This window comes from Schizosaccharomyces cryophilus (genome assembly GCF_000004155.1).
Source record: "Schizosaccharomyces cryophilus OY26 unplaced genomic scaffold supercont4.5, whole genome shotgun sequence".
Classification (NCBI taxonomy): domain Eukaryota; kingdom Fungi; phylum Ascomycota; class Schizosaccharomycetes; order Schizosaccharomycetales; family Schizosaccharomycetaceae; genus Schizosaccharomyces; species Schizosaccharomyces cryophilus.
In genome coordinates, this window is record NW_013185628.1 from 940,863 (window position 1) to 954,590 (window position 13,728).

General features: G+C 38.2%; 5 protein-coding genes and 1 non-coding gene across 6 annotated transcripts; 2 read left to right on the forward strand and 4 right to left on the reverse strand.

Annotated features, from left to right (window-relative positions):
- Positions 1 to 399: 399 nt before the first annotated feature.
- SPOG_16322 lies at positions 400 to 483 on the forward strand. The gene has a single exon. It is a non-coding gene; the product is annotated as a tRNA-Tyr (tRNA).
- A 134-nt stretch (positions 484 to 617) lies between these two features.
- On the reverse strand, positions 618 to 2,903 carry SPOG_04917 (serine/threonine protein phosphatase Pzh1). The gene is made up of 2 exons (XM_013169105.1): positions 1,153 to 2,903; positions 618 to 1,087 (listed from the first exon to the last, which is right to left on the reverse strand). The coding sequence occupies exons 1-2, from the start codon at positions 2,634 to 2,636 to the stop codon at positions 1,036 to 1,038; spliced, it is 1,536 nt and encodes a 511-aa protein (XP_013024559.1). The 5' UTR covers positions 2,637 to 2,903; the 3' UTR covers positions 618 to 1,035.
- A 192-nt stretch (positions 2,904 to 3,095) lies between these two features.
- SPOG_04916 (homocysteine methyltransferase) lies at positions 3,096 to 4,369 on the forward strand. Its single transcript, XM_013169104.1, has one exon. It carries the CDS (start codon positions 3,240 to 3,242, stop codon positions 4,167 to 4,169), a length of 930 nt encoding a protein of 309 aa, XP_013024558.1. The 5' UTR covers positions 3,096 to 3,239; the 3' UTR covers positions 4,170 to 4,369.
- SPOG_04915 (U3 snoRNP protein Utp14) lies at positions 4,236 to 7,219 on the reverse strand. The gene is made up of 2 exons (XM_013169103.1): positions 6,948 to 7,219; positions 4,236 to 6,891 (listed from the first exon to the last, which is right to left on the reverse strand). The coding sequence occupies exons 1-2, from the start codon at positions 7,212 to 7,214 to the stop codon at positions 4,405 to 4,407; spliced, it is 2,754 nt and encodes a 917-aa protein (XP_013024557.1). The 5' UTR covers positions 7,215 to 7,219; the 3' UTR covers positions 4,236 to 4,404.
- Positions 7,220 to 7,322: 103 nt separating this feature from the next.
- On the reverse strand, positions 7,323 to 12,744 carry SPOG_04914 (uncharacterized protein). Its single transcript, XM_013169102.1, has one exon. It carries the CDS (start codon positions 11,832 to 11,834, stop codon positions 7,674 to 7,676), a length of 4,161 nt encoding a protein of 1,386 aa, XP_013024556.1. The 5' UTR covers positions 11,835 to 12,744; the 3' UTR covers positions 7,323 to 7,673.
- Positions 12,745 to 12,753: 9 nt separating this feature from the next.
- SPOG_05668 (uncharacterized protein) lies at positions 12,754 to 13,653 on the reverse strand. Its single transcript, XM_013169156.1, has one exon. It carries the CDS (start codon positions 13,528 to 13,530, stop codon positions 13,198 to 13,200), a length of 333 nt encoding a protein of 110 aa, XP_013024610.1. The 5' UTR covers positions 13,531 to 13,653; the 3' UTR covers positions 12,754 to 13,197.
- Positions 13,654 to 13,728: the final 75 nt, after the last annotated feature.

Sequence of the window (13,728 nt, forward strand, 5' to 3'; positions counted from 1 at the left end):
GTTTTTTTTTTTTGTTTGAAGTTTTGATTATTTATGTCGGTGAATCGTCTTCCGTAAATTAAAGTCCATCCCATTGATTCAAGGAAAATTTGAAAAGTACTGACTAAATCTTTTCTATGTGAAAGAGTTTCATCAATTGATTCTATTTTAGTGCTTTCTGCATGAATTGGAATTAACTGTATCACAATGTGACGATTTGAGAACGATGGCGTCCATTGCCTTGTCCAATCTCAACTCAGTTTTTTCAGTCAGCCTTCAGATCTTTTGAATTTATGTTCAAATATATTGACTACCTAGTCTATTCTGATTTTTTTTTTCTCTCTCAAAAAAAGACGAAAGATCTTAATAAAGGAACTGAGCATTACAAATTGGTTGGGTTTTTCGTTACTACCAACAGTTCTCTCGATGGTGTAGTTGGTTATCACACCCGGCTGTAATGTTCAAGATACCGGTTGGTCGCTAGTTCGAATCTGGCTCGAGAGATATTTTTTGTACTTTTTACTTACGAAGTACTCGTTTAACTTTAATTGTTTTAAAAAGCAAAATGATCTTCTACGGGCTTTTATAAAAGCTACATCTTTCTTCTTGATGCCTTTTTCATGACTCCTTTACCGAATTACATTTAATTAATTTCATTTCATCATGTAATTCCCCCAGGACAGGGAACAATACTTCATAGCAATCAGAGTTAACTATAACTTATTTTACAATAAACTTGAAAAATAAGAAAATCAAAAAGATAGCTAGACAATGAGAAATAACAGTTTTTATAAATAAATTCGTTTTTCAAAGATCTATCAGTGAACCATTGAGGGAATGCAGAGAAAAAAGTGTCTTCTTGATGAAACCGTTACATTGACAGCTCCTATTATCGAAGTCGCAATTAATTTCCATTAAAATAAAAAAAGAGAAAAGAATAAGAAATGATCCTCAGGAAAAAGAGTTACCATACGAAGTGCAAATGTATACTCCTAAGAATGAATAAATCTCTCTTCCAAGGGACAAAATTTATAATAATGCATGACAAGAAATAACTCAGACACTTTGCGTAACCTGCTCAGCAGGAGGTGATTGGTAAACAGCCATACTATACAAAAGGTTAGTGCCATGATTCTACTAATAATTATGAAACCCATAATAAAATTTACATACCCACTGCGTTTACTCTTTTTCAATTCCCGCCTAATGGCAGCCTGATCCAATGGTTTGATAAGTTCGAAAGAGCAAAGAAGCTCAGAATTAACACTCATGACAGCACCCCAATTATCGAATTCTCCACAATAGTTGGGGGCAGAAAAAACCGTACATAACGTCCTCTCATTAAAAAATTCATAACCATCTTCAACTACCATATGCGCACGACAAATTAAATCGAAATCATGCCTTGCCAAAAATTGCCGAATTACATTTTTGTTAAAAACAAACGAAACGCCTCGTTCATTATCTTCCCAATCATTTTCTAGGTCTGCAGGGTCAGACCATAGCAAGTCATTCAATAAACCATAATCAGGAACATCAGTGGGCCGAGTGATCTCCTTAATGTCATCCATAGAACTTAACGCAGGAGACAGGCCTCCATGGACACAAAAAATCTTGCCAGCGACTACGGAAGCAATAGGTAGGCAATTGAAGGTGTTAATAAACGTCTTCCAGATTTTAATATTGCAACGTCGTTTACATTCATCGTAGAATCCGTAAACACGAGTAATATTAGCACATTCATGATTTCCACGAAGGAGAAAGAAATTTTCGGGATATCGAATCTTATATAAAAAAAGGAGTAAAATCGTTTCCAGACTTTGTTTACCACGATCAACGTAGTCACCAAGGAATAAATAGTTAGAGCTCGGAGGAAATCCACACATTTCAAATAATCGAATTAAGTCTGAATACTGTCCATGGACATCACCAACGATTTTAACAGGTGGCATGAGTTCTAGAAAAGTGGGTTGTGAAAGGAAAATCTCCCTCACAGCCGTGCAAATACTAACGATTTCAGCGTTTTTAAGGCAGACACTTTTGCTACTCTTTCGAGAGTACCCGGCATGAATGAGCCGCTGAATCATTTCGTCCACATTTAAACTCACCAATGCATCAGGATCATCTGGGTTCATCGCCGATAAAGCAGAATTCGGTATTACAACCGGGCCCTGTGGATCGTAGTGAAGGTAACCAGGAGTGGGTGCCGATGGGTCCGTAATTGTATCATGATTCGAGTCATAGGACCCAGGAGAAGCCATTGAAGAAGGCGGTGGTGGTGAAAGAGACCGATTGCTTGACATGCCCCTGGGGCTAAGATTACTTGAAGGCGAAGTACCTGTAGGCGATTGAGTAGAGCTCATTCCAGCAGCGGCCAATTCTTCTTGGTCTTGTCGATGTAAGTTGGAGCTCGAACCAGAAGTAGCTAGAATGCCTGGCGATGGCGGAGGAGGAAGACTAGGCGGTGTTTCTGGAAACTTATGGCGGCTGTTGGTGGTATCAGTAGACGTTCTTCGATCATGATTTGAATCTTTATCTTTCCGCAAAGCTGTCTTTAGAGATTTGAAGGATCGAATTGAACCTTGCGTATCTGATCGACTAAAGGAAGGGTAGGAATCCAATCGGTGATCACTATGTTTACTACTCCCTTGTCCCATTGCGTCTCAATCCGTTCGTTTCCTAAAGTAAGTTTTCAATAATTCTTTTTTAAAAACCTTTAATTCACGTTATTTAATTGCTTTCTTGCATTTAGTGCCAAAAAATCCGCTTTTCCTCTTCTCTATATGTCTTCCAATTCTATTTCGTATCTGTTCGACAGCCCTTCAATACTTGTTCACTTCTTGTATATTTTGTACTAAAAATCGTTTCTTTCGTTTGTTTATATCCCGATAAATCTGCGAATTGTATATATTCGTAGGTTTGTGGTAAAAAGCGAGTTTCCATGGAAGGGAATTTGCAGCCAGGTGTTACAGACGCAATCGCATGAGAAAAAAATGGAACCAGCAGAATTCGAACCGGTAATTAGTTTAACGATGTGGAAGCACAGGTCGGAAAACGATATAAGAATATTTGAAAAAATATTGCAAAAACATTCTTGCTAAATAATCAATATAGATAGAAAAGTAACTTCATTTATCAACATTAACAACATAATCTTAACCATCTTGCTCCCATTCCTCACTTGTGCTCCAAGGCTTAGTTTCCTGTGCTTATTCCTTTCTTTTTTTATTCCATTCTGATTTTGATCTATAACACTCGAAATGCTTCTTCTAGATGCAGGTTCTACTTCCATCTTGTCCAAGATTCCCGTGGAAAAACTAGAGACCTCAAGACTGTGGACTTGTGAAGCCCTTGTGCAATTTCCAAACGAAGTATTGCAACACCATAAACAATACCTCCAAGTATGTGATATCATAAGCACTTTTACCTATCAGCTTGATGAATCAATTTACGACGAACAAGTGGAAAAGATCCCTCTCTTAGAAGCTTACTCGCGCAGTATGACTCTTGCGCTGCAAGCTAGACAAGAAACTCATCTACCTAATAAGTATATCGCTCTTACATTAGGTAGCCATGCCGCAACTATCCCGGGTGCCATGGAATACCGCATGGTTTACGATAAACCTGATGACTTTGATATGCTTTACAACTTTCATAAAAACCGTATTGAGCTGTTCCAGGCTTCCAATCCTGAAGCTTTTAAGCAAATCGACTTTTTGGCATTCGAAAGTCTTCCGCATATTACCGAAGCTCTAGCCTTGCTCAAGCTTTTGGCAGATTACAAGAGCTGGAACAAGCGCTGCTGGATTACTTGCACTTGCCCTAGTATAGAAAGTCTTGACCGCGTGAAACAGATTCTCACTGCTTTGTTAGATGCTAATTCTCAATATATTTGGGGTGTTGGCGTTAATTGCTGCCACATCAGTTTACTTCCCACCATCACGAATGCCCTCACTGAACTTTTTAAATCGCATGCTGATAAGACTATCATGCTTTATCCTGACGGCCGTGGTTTCCCTAATCCTTATACTACTTCCCCCAATTCTGAAACGAAGCCTGCTCCATCTCCCCAAGAATGGGCTGAGTCCTCTTTTGAGTACTCTACCCTGAACAGTGGCAACATTGTAATAGGTGGTTGCTGTGAAACTGATATCCGCCATGTTGATCAATTAAGGTCTAGATATAATTAGATTACTCATATTTTGTTTACCATGCCTCCAATTTCTCTCTACTGATTTCTTAAAAGAACCTTTGAATGCAATATGCTTACCAAAACATTTTTATTAAATTCCTAAAACCCTTTTATCCCTAATTTTAATTGTTATAATACATCTATTTCAATTCCTTATATGACTTTAATATTGTCAATACGGAAAAGTCCAAAAATTTTAGAGACCATACAATATGACTGTATTCAAAAATAGTTTATTTTGGTGCTTTCAGTGGTTGAATAACCTTACCACGCTTTGTGACAGTCCTGGGAGCAACAGCCTTGTGATGAGAGGCTCTCGTAGTCCATTCAGGACCCATTGGTAGATTAAGAGCTCTTTCATATTGTTCTCGAGATTCAAATGGAAATGGAACGGCATCAGCAGTAAGCTTAGCTGATTTCTTATTGCGTTTTTCGTTAATAATAACATGCTGTAATTTTGCATCTTTTCGCTTGGAGGGATCCAGCCCTGCGATTTTCTTAACAGCTTTCGGTTTATTCTTCTTCTGCTTGACTCCGGCTCCTGCCCAAGAACCCCAACCGGGTAATGTTTGGTCTTCCTCTTTTGGAGCATCCTCGTTAATCCAATCCTCTTTATCCTTTTCAAATTCCGCAACTACATCGTCTCCCGCAAAAGCCCTAGCAACCAATTCCCTTTGTTGAATAGCCACTCTGCCTTTCGTAGACTTCAATGTAGGTACCTCTTGATCTGACTCTTGGTCTGATTCACTTTGAATTGACGTCTCGTTGAAAATTTTGTCTGGCTGGATTTCAGGGTCATGAGTTAGTTCTTGTAATGATTTTACCTTATCACTGTTCATTCTGTGAGCAAGTTTATCAGCTTTTGAGCTATCCTTATTAACTTCTGCTAAGGTAGATTTCCGTTGACGTGGAGCTTGCAACCATGGATTCTTTGAATCATCTGATACACCAACTTCCACCTCTTTATTATCTTTTTTGTTATTATTCTTCTTTCCTTGTTTGCTGTCTTTCCCAGCATCATTTATTTGTTCTTTTTGGGTGTTGGACAAGAAAGGATTCTTACGTTCCGATCGGATTTCTTTCAATGCTTCCTTTGATGGAACAAATGATCGACGACCTGCATTATCTCCTACTAGAACTCCAGAACTTTCGTCTTCTACCGCATCAGAAGCATTGCCATCAGGTATATTAGCCATTTCGTCTTCAAAGGCTTTCATATCGTTTTCTACTTGGCGAGCTTTTACTTTAGAAGCATCTTGCATAAATTTCATACCCAGAACACCCTTCATTTGTGGCTCTTTCATCTCTCTTACGTTGTCAAAGGCACGTGAAACATCGTCAGGTGTTTTTAAATCGTCATCAGAATAATACTCAGCAGCAACACCGTCAGCATCCGTTTGACCACTAATTCGTTTCGTTAATTCTTCCCCTTTTCTGACTTGCTCCAAAACTGCTTCCCTTGTTCCTTCACCATGATTTGCTCGTTCAAGCATTTTTCGAGTCCAAGCACTACTATTTTTGTGGCGCTGCGTCATTCTTTCTTTAGCACGAGCTTCTTCGGCTCTTAGACGCTCAGTCTCCAAATCCTCTTCCGTCCTTGGCAACAAAGATTGTTCCTTTTCTCTTCGTTTCTTCAAATGTTTGCGATATGCTTTACTTTTAATTTTTGAGACACGTTTAGCTTTCTGTTCCTCTCGGAACATGAGTTCTCTCATAAAACGCAACCGTCGAGTTCTTTCAGCTACTTCTTCAACTGAGAGTTTATTTAAAGCCAATTCTTCCTGCTTTTTCATTGACTCTTCATCTTTAAGGCCAGCGTCAACGAGAGCTGTATCCAGCTTCTTCTCGGTTTTGGTTTCAGGAGTATAACTGGAAGCCAATCCAGTGCTACTTGGTGCAGGACGTACACTCTCGTTCATGGGGAACACAAGCTGATCCGCCTTTCTATTTTCTGAAACAATTGGCTTCCACCTTTCAAGGTCTTCTTTGGATTGTTCATAGGCAGCTTGTCTCTCTAAACGATCATGAATAGGTTTTGCCAATGGAGCATTTAATTTCGACGCTGCTACAGCGGATGACTCACTAACTAAAGGCTTCAAAGAAGATTTCAACCTATTATCAACTTGAACAGATTCCAAAAGATCAGAAAGTCCGATTTTTTCATCATCATTTCCAACCAAATTGAATTCAGATTCACGATTGGATTCAGTAGGATTATGCTTCAAACGTTTTTTCTCAGTGGCTTTTCCTTTATCTTCATCTTCTTCGGAAGACGCTTCAGCCTTTCGCTTATCATTTAAGGAATGGATATAATTCTTCAAGTTATCCAACTTAGCATCATTTTCTTCCTCGTCGCTTGACTCTTCATCTTCAGAGCTGAGGATATCACTTCCTTCTAAATTTTCATCTTCATTTTCCTCCTCTTCTGATTCATCTTCTGAAGAAAAGGAATCATCGCTTTCAATAATTCCATCAGTATGTTGTAAATGATGCTTCTTTAGATTATCTTTGGAATGATTTTCCTCCTCTTCTTCTTCACTAGAGCCTGACTGGTCTAAAACCGCATCTAGGTCGACTAATTCGTTTTCATCAATACTAGCTGCTTCATCATCTTCGTCTTCCGACTGCTCATTCAGATCCTCATTTTCGTCCAAGGAAATTTTCTGTTCCTTTTTGTTTGGAGCCGATTGAATAATTTTTTTCTTAGGAACAGATCCAGCCTAGGTGTTTGTTAGTAACTACACAACAAGATGATTAGAAATTTAAATATACATACCTTAGACGCGCTGAAAGACCAATCAGCAAACTTTTTGTCATCTTCCTCGTCAAATGCTTCGTCACTGTCAATTTCTTCGTCGTCGTCTGAATTCACACCAACATGGTATCCGGAGTCGTTTTCGTCGTCCAATTCATCTTCAATGAATGAATCCTCATCCTTTTCATCGTAGGAGTGCAAAATTTTATTTTCTGAAGCTTTTCTTCTTTTTCTATTGTCAAAAATAGGCTGAGTATTACCCGTTTTCGATTTTCCTCTCCTCGCCATGGTGTTGGTAGTGGAAGAATTTCAACAACTTCTGAATGTAACATAAAGTAGAAACATCAATTCTTTTGTATGACAGTAAATAATAATTTAATTTTAAATATTCATTATGGATAAATAAGTTACTGTAATTGTACTTTTTAGAGTTGCACAAACTACTACCGCCACGGTATAAATATTTATATACCTAAATTTTTCAGGAATTCATAGATCTTTTATAGTAAACAATCTTAGAAGAGTAATCGATTTTATATAATCTAGCCCTGTAAGTAATAATTAGATTTTGTCACAAAGTCAATTTCATCTGCTTGATAAACGAAGGAAAAAATGATAGCTATTATAACGCTCTTCCAAAAAGAAAAAAACTTTTGATATGTACTCATAAACCATCCATCAATAAATGAAGCTATAACAAGATATAACTTTTAAGTTGAAGTTGAAATTCATAATTAAAAATTTTAATCAAATCATATCGTGCATTCGTCGTTGTTGTTCAGCAACTTCAGGCTCTTTTTTATAAAAGCCGTATTCATCCTCCATTAAGAAAGGCCATTCATCCATGTCATAAATTTCACCGCATAAGGATTTCGTAATAAACATAATTCGATCAATCTGATTAACAATTGCATATGCAATCGTACAACCGACAGCAAAATTAAGGTAACTCATATTATTTAACATCTCATAACTTATTCTCGTATGACCTTGAGATTGGGTATCGCTGAAAACGGGAGGCAAGAATACATCGCCGCTTTTAGTAAAAAAGCGGTCTACTAGAGGGGAAGGAACGATTTGAGGTAAAGCATTACCAGTTTGAAGTGCGTTTGAAGACATATAGAGAACGGCCAATTGATCAGCAACAAACTTATGATCAAACCAACCGACTCTTCTTAATAATGCATACATCCATTCTTCATCGAGGGTTGTAAAGGTTGTCATCAATGAATTAAGTAAATCCAACAACGATAACTCGGTTTCACAGAGAGACTGATATTTATCCATAGGCCATTTTCCCACTAGGGAAGGTTCATAGCTTACCATAGGTAATCTCTCTTTCAGAGCTTGAACTGTCTGAGTTAGATTTAATATCTTACTTTGGATTTCTGTGTCAATATGCTCATGATCAACTCTTCGTGAAAAATTTGAAATTTCGCAATGAAGTGCTCCGAGTTCAATAAGGGTATTTCCGATGCTTTTTCGAATAGCATATCTAGCTGTAAGGGGTTTCGGCAAGAAGGAAAAAATAAAAGCCGCCGTAATTCCAGCCATAACGACAAGAAATCTGCGATAAGCAACATCCCAACCGACTCCGAACGTTACAATTCCAGGCTCATGAAAAGCTTTCCAAGAGTAGCTAACAGTAAGAGCAACTGTCACTGAGAAAATAACTGACGGCATTGGGGTCAAAATTATAAGATGAACCCTAACGAACATGACAAAAGGGAGAACAACTGCCAAAACCACAGCTAACCCGTAAGCGTTTCCTAGGCCATGTCCATCACCTGTATACCATATGACCATACCAACAACAGTGCCGAAAAATGTGCCGATAACTCTCATGAGGTATCCATAAACAGTATCAGCAGTATAACGTTGTAAGCTCATCGTAGCCAGAATCACAGCCCATAAACCTCTATTGTAATAATACCAACGAGCACTACTTCTAACAAATGCAGGGATCGTACAAATGACAGCCAGCGCTCCAACTTTTAAAACAAAAATATTCATCGGCCTGAATATAGATTTGAAAAAACGCATTGAATGTAAACCTATGACATGATACAAATTGGATGGACGGTCCGCATCTGGATTTCTGGTTTGTGTGCTCGACTCGTTCATATCCTTCTCTACGTCTTCCACATCATCATGGAAATCATCATGACCAGAAAGTTGAGAGTACAAATTGGCTCGTAAAGTCCTCAAAGGCCACCACAAACGTCGGCGAGGACGTCTTTCTTCCAGATCGATAACTGTATTTAAAATCTGCAAAACGCCCCGAACGGCCTGCATCAAATGAGACTCGTAATAATATACCACGAACAGTGATCTTAAAGAATGCATATAGAAACCTTCTGTATCTGCATTTTGAAATAATGGCTCGTAAGGTTTTCGGACTTCAAAACACTTCTCCTTTTCAAAATCGGAAAGTACCTCGGATAAATGATCATAGTGTAACTTCATAAGCCGAAGACGACCATCACTGGCTTCTTTCTGATTTTTTTTGGAAAAAATACGCTTGAACCGATCGTGATTAACTTCGTTTAGCCAAGCACTTATAGCATCTAAAGCATAAATCGTTTGATCAATTAAATCTGCGGATGATGTCTGTAAAACAGACAGGATTGAGTCAAGAAACTGGGGCCGATTATATGGCAACCTATTCTCCAAAGCTAGGTAATGTTGGGCTTCTAGCATTCCCACCGGTTTATATGACTTTTTGGTTTCTCTGTATAACTTTCCAATTGCTCCTCGCAAACGACTCCGACTTCGGTGACTTTTAGAGCCTGGTGAACTTTGACGACCCCTATGATGACCGGGGATATTACCGGCTGCTATAGTTAAGGCAGAATGCGACCGTTTATGGTGCTGGAGAAAATTACCATCGTTTAAGGAAGTTGACGACAAGTTGTTTGGACCGAAAGATCGAATAGTCCGTAGATTATCATCAACAGGAACATTTAACTGACTTGCTGCTGCATTTCGGCCTCTCTCGTATTCCGTTTGATTTGAAGTTGTACGGTGGTGGGTTGGGGACAAAAACCTATCACTTTCATAAGCAGCCCGATTTGGCGAGGCAGATCGTATAGAAGGCACCGGTGTCCCAGCTCTAGAATGCAAAGTTGCTTTTTCAGCTTGCATCATAGTTTCTTCGTCATAAATTTGCATATTGTGATCAATAAGTTTGCAGAAATAAGAAAAAGAAGATAAACGAAGAATAGTTTTCCTAAAAAGTCTTTGCAAAGATACCAAGTCCTCACCCTTCAAACGACCATAAGAAAATTCAGTATCCAAAAAAACCTCATTCGACTTCATTTTCGTTAATAAAGTTTTCAAATCAGCATTATCCTTTTCTAAAGTAGAAGCGAAAAACTTCCAGCCTTCGGAAGTAGGAGAATGTGACAACATTTCCACCTGCTTTTGCATAAATTTTCTCGTATTTTCTGTAACAGTACACAACATACTATTGTACGAAAAATTGCATGTTTCGGGAATTATAAAGAGTGTGCAACCGACAGTAATGGCGGTTTGAATTGCATTGGGGATAATAAAAAATAGACCAACACGAGGATAAAAGTAGGGGTACATTGGTCCATAATTTGCACTAACTGCAGCACAAATGATTGCAAAGACGCAAGGGAAGTTTAAAGGTTTATACTTCATTTTGATGCGAATAAAAACGGCAACAGCGGAAAACTCGAAAAGAGCCCATATAATTGATGGCAAGGGACGGACGAAATAACCCTGGAAAATTGCTTCAGTCAAACATCCCTGCATTCCTTGGCTAGGGTTACTACAGTGAAATCCATCCGCAATGGCATTCTGTAAACATTGTTCCTTCGAAGGGGAGCCACGAGACACAGCAGCAAGTTTGGATGCCAACACAGTCCAAGCGTAAGAACTAAATAGCAGTAAAAATTGGAAGGCGCACTTCCATAACATAGGAGCTATCGGTTCCATAGCAGGTACCAGCATGGAAGTAATTACAGCAAAGAAACTAGCCATACCTAAAACCCGGTTGGTATGGTTGCATATGAGAAGAAGAAAGGCTATCCAAGTGTTCAGAGATGCTCGAATTACAGGCTTTATCCCCTTTCTATTTAGGTTTTTGGAAATCCATTGCATATACGAAGGGACCTTCCAGGTGGAAGGGTGTTTGCAACGGCGCCAAAATTGTTTTAAACGCTTTTTAGACAATGTTGGTGATTGTTTTGGAAGATCTGGGGAAGTTTCTTTTTCTGACTGTAATACTCCATGTCCAGATACAGACTGAGGATGAAGTGGGCGAGAAGAATTAGAGGAAGAAGACCGGTCGCGAGAGTATTCGGAAGGCCGCTGAACAAATGGTTCACGAAAAGACAATTTTTGTTCCTGTTGCGGGTTTGAGGGCGGTTTGGGGAATACAAAACGAGCATGTTTTGGAGAATCAGGAGACTGCAAGTGAGAAGATGAAGGAAGATTAAAAGAAGAATGGATAGAAGTCCTAAAAGAATTGAAGGATGAACCTTGAGACTCGTGATCATGATCATGACCTTCGGAAGTGTTCGACTTGGAGGAACTCCGAGATGACCGGGAGGATGGATTATACTGCGAGAGGATACTGGGGGAGGATTTTGAGTGTCGAATAGGAGTAGAAGGATCATGGGGATGACTTGAATGTTGAGAATGTCTAGAATCACGAGCAGGCGCTTGGTAAGCGGTGGAAAGGTTGGAGTAAGATTTAGATGGAGGAGGAGGAGGAGGAGGAGGAGGAACGTGAGGGAGGGTGGCATGAGAGAGAGGAGAACGTACAAATGGTTCATAACGAGCCGGAGAAGGTTCACTAGACAACTGTATTTTGGGGATAGGAGTAGAGGGACGGGGATGAGGGGAATCTATGTAAAAAGAGGCTTTTGAATTTCGCATGGGATTGATTAAAGAGAAATAAGACGCATACAGAACGAAAAATGAAAAGAAAAGAAGTTGAGAAGGGAACAAGAGCAAAATTTGGGAACACAAACGAGGTAATAAAAACCGTCAAGAAGTTTGAAGGATTAAAAATACCAAGGAACCGTTTCAAAAAGAAGGTAGAAAGAAGTTTTTTCAAGAAACCAAGACTTGTAGATTTATGCAATCAAACAACGAAAAGTATTTTAACAAAAAAAGCACTATGAAAAACAAAAATTTGTGTAAAGGGATACATTCCTTTTATCTGTTTTGGAGAAGAATTTACCCAGCGTGAGATACGAATGAGGCGATTGTAAACAAACAAACAGAGTGAGGATTTGTTTGGTTTTATTGAGCAGCTTACCAACAAGCAATTGAATATACGATGAATCAAGAACAACAATTTGGCAACATAAAGTAAACAAAAAGAGTAAACGAACAAGAAAAGAAAAAGAAAAAAAAAAAAGAGAATCGTAAAAAGTGTAGATTGATGTCGTAGTGGGGTAAAAGGAATGGACGTATGTTTATACACAACGTGAGCGGCAGCGTGCGTATAGAGGGGAGCAGTAAGTAGAGATGAAGGCGGATCTGACAAATCAAATATATAAGAGAAAAGAGTAAAATATTATATAAGCGAGGCAGTGAATCCAAGACGAAAAGGACTGAGAAACGAAAGGTTCTGCTGAGATAAATCGAAAAAGAAAAGAATCTTTTTAGAAGCTCCTCTAAGAGCCGAATATGAAGAAAAAAATTGAACAGATAGGCGAACGAAAGTATTATACTGGTTTGTGCAAATCAATATGATTAATATCATACAAAGGAGGAGGATTCCATGGTATAAGAAAAGAGTGTGTGTGTGGGAGATGCCATGTTAGGTTTCATAAAAAAAAAAGAATCTATTTTATTCAATGAATGGGAAAAATAGGATGAAAAGAAATATGGGTAAGAAGTGAGAGGGCGGCGATGTCCGTACAATTACTATGAGAAAAGGTATATATGGGGAAAAGAACAAACACTAGGTATCAACAGAAACAGAAAATAATTGTAATAATAAAAAACAAAAGCTCGTATCATGAATAGGTCATCCAAGACCCATGGGTGAAATCATCCTATGGTTGAGAGGAACACTATTCTTTTTCTTGGCAGAGACAATCCTCACTCGAGAAATCCATTCCTAGAAAAGAGAGAAAAAAGTAATCATATCAATCGACGAATGAATCAACAGCGAAGGTAAGACAACTGTTGTAGCAGCCATTTCCTTTCCATACATTGAGATTTAATATATGATTATTATTATTAATAACACTTCTATTTCTATATTACTTGATAAATACTGTTGTTTCTATTTTAGGAAATCATGTGTTGGATGAATCATGTCAGTCGAAATGGAAACAAGAATCCACGACCGAAAGAAACAATTTAAACGAATGCATGTTGGACACACTACGAACAATCCATCCCTATTGTGGGTTGAAAAAGCAATCGACCCAAAAGTGTCTTCTAGTATTGGCAAAGATGGGTGTTGTTTCATATCTCTAATTTTCACAAGATACACATTGTTATATTCGTTTTTCATTTTCTTTGTTGTTTCATTTTCTGTTTTTATCACGTAAAGAAACGAGTTCGTTCGATTCAGTTCTGTGATGAAAAAAATTTGTATCGGATCGTCTGTCATGCGATTTTCTTGAAGCTAAATTTCTTTTTATTTTTATTGTAAAATTTCGTTTCATTGTTTTATTTACTTTTTTTTTCTTTTTCTTTTTCTTTTTTCTTATTTCTTTTTTTTTTTTTTTTTATTTTTTCCTGTCATAGTCGTTCGTTAGTAGTAGTTACTTCGTCGTTTCCTTTTACCTTAGCTACTATACGTAAGTAG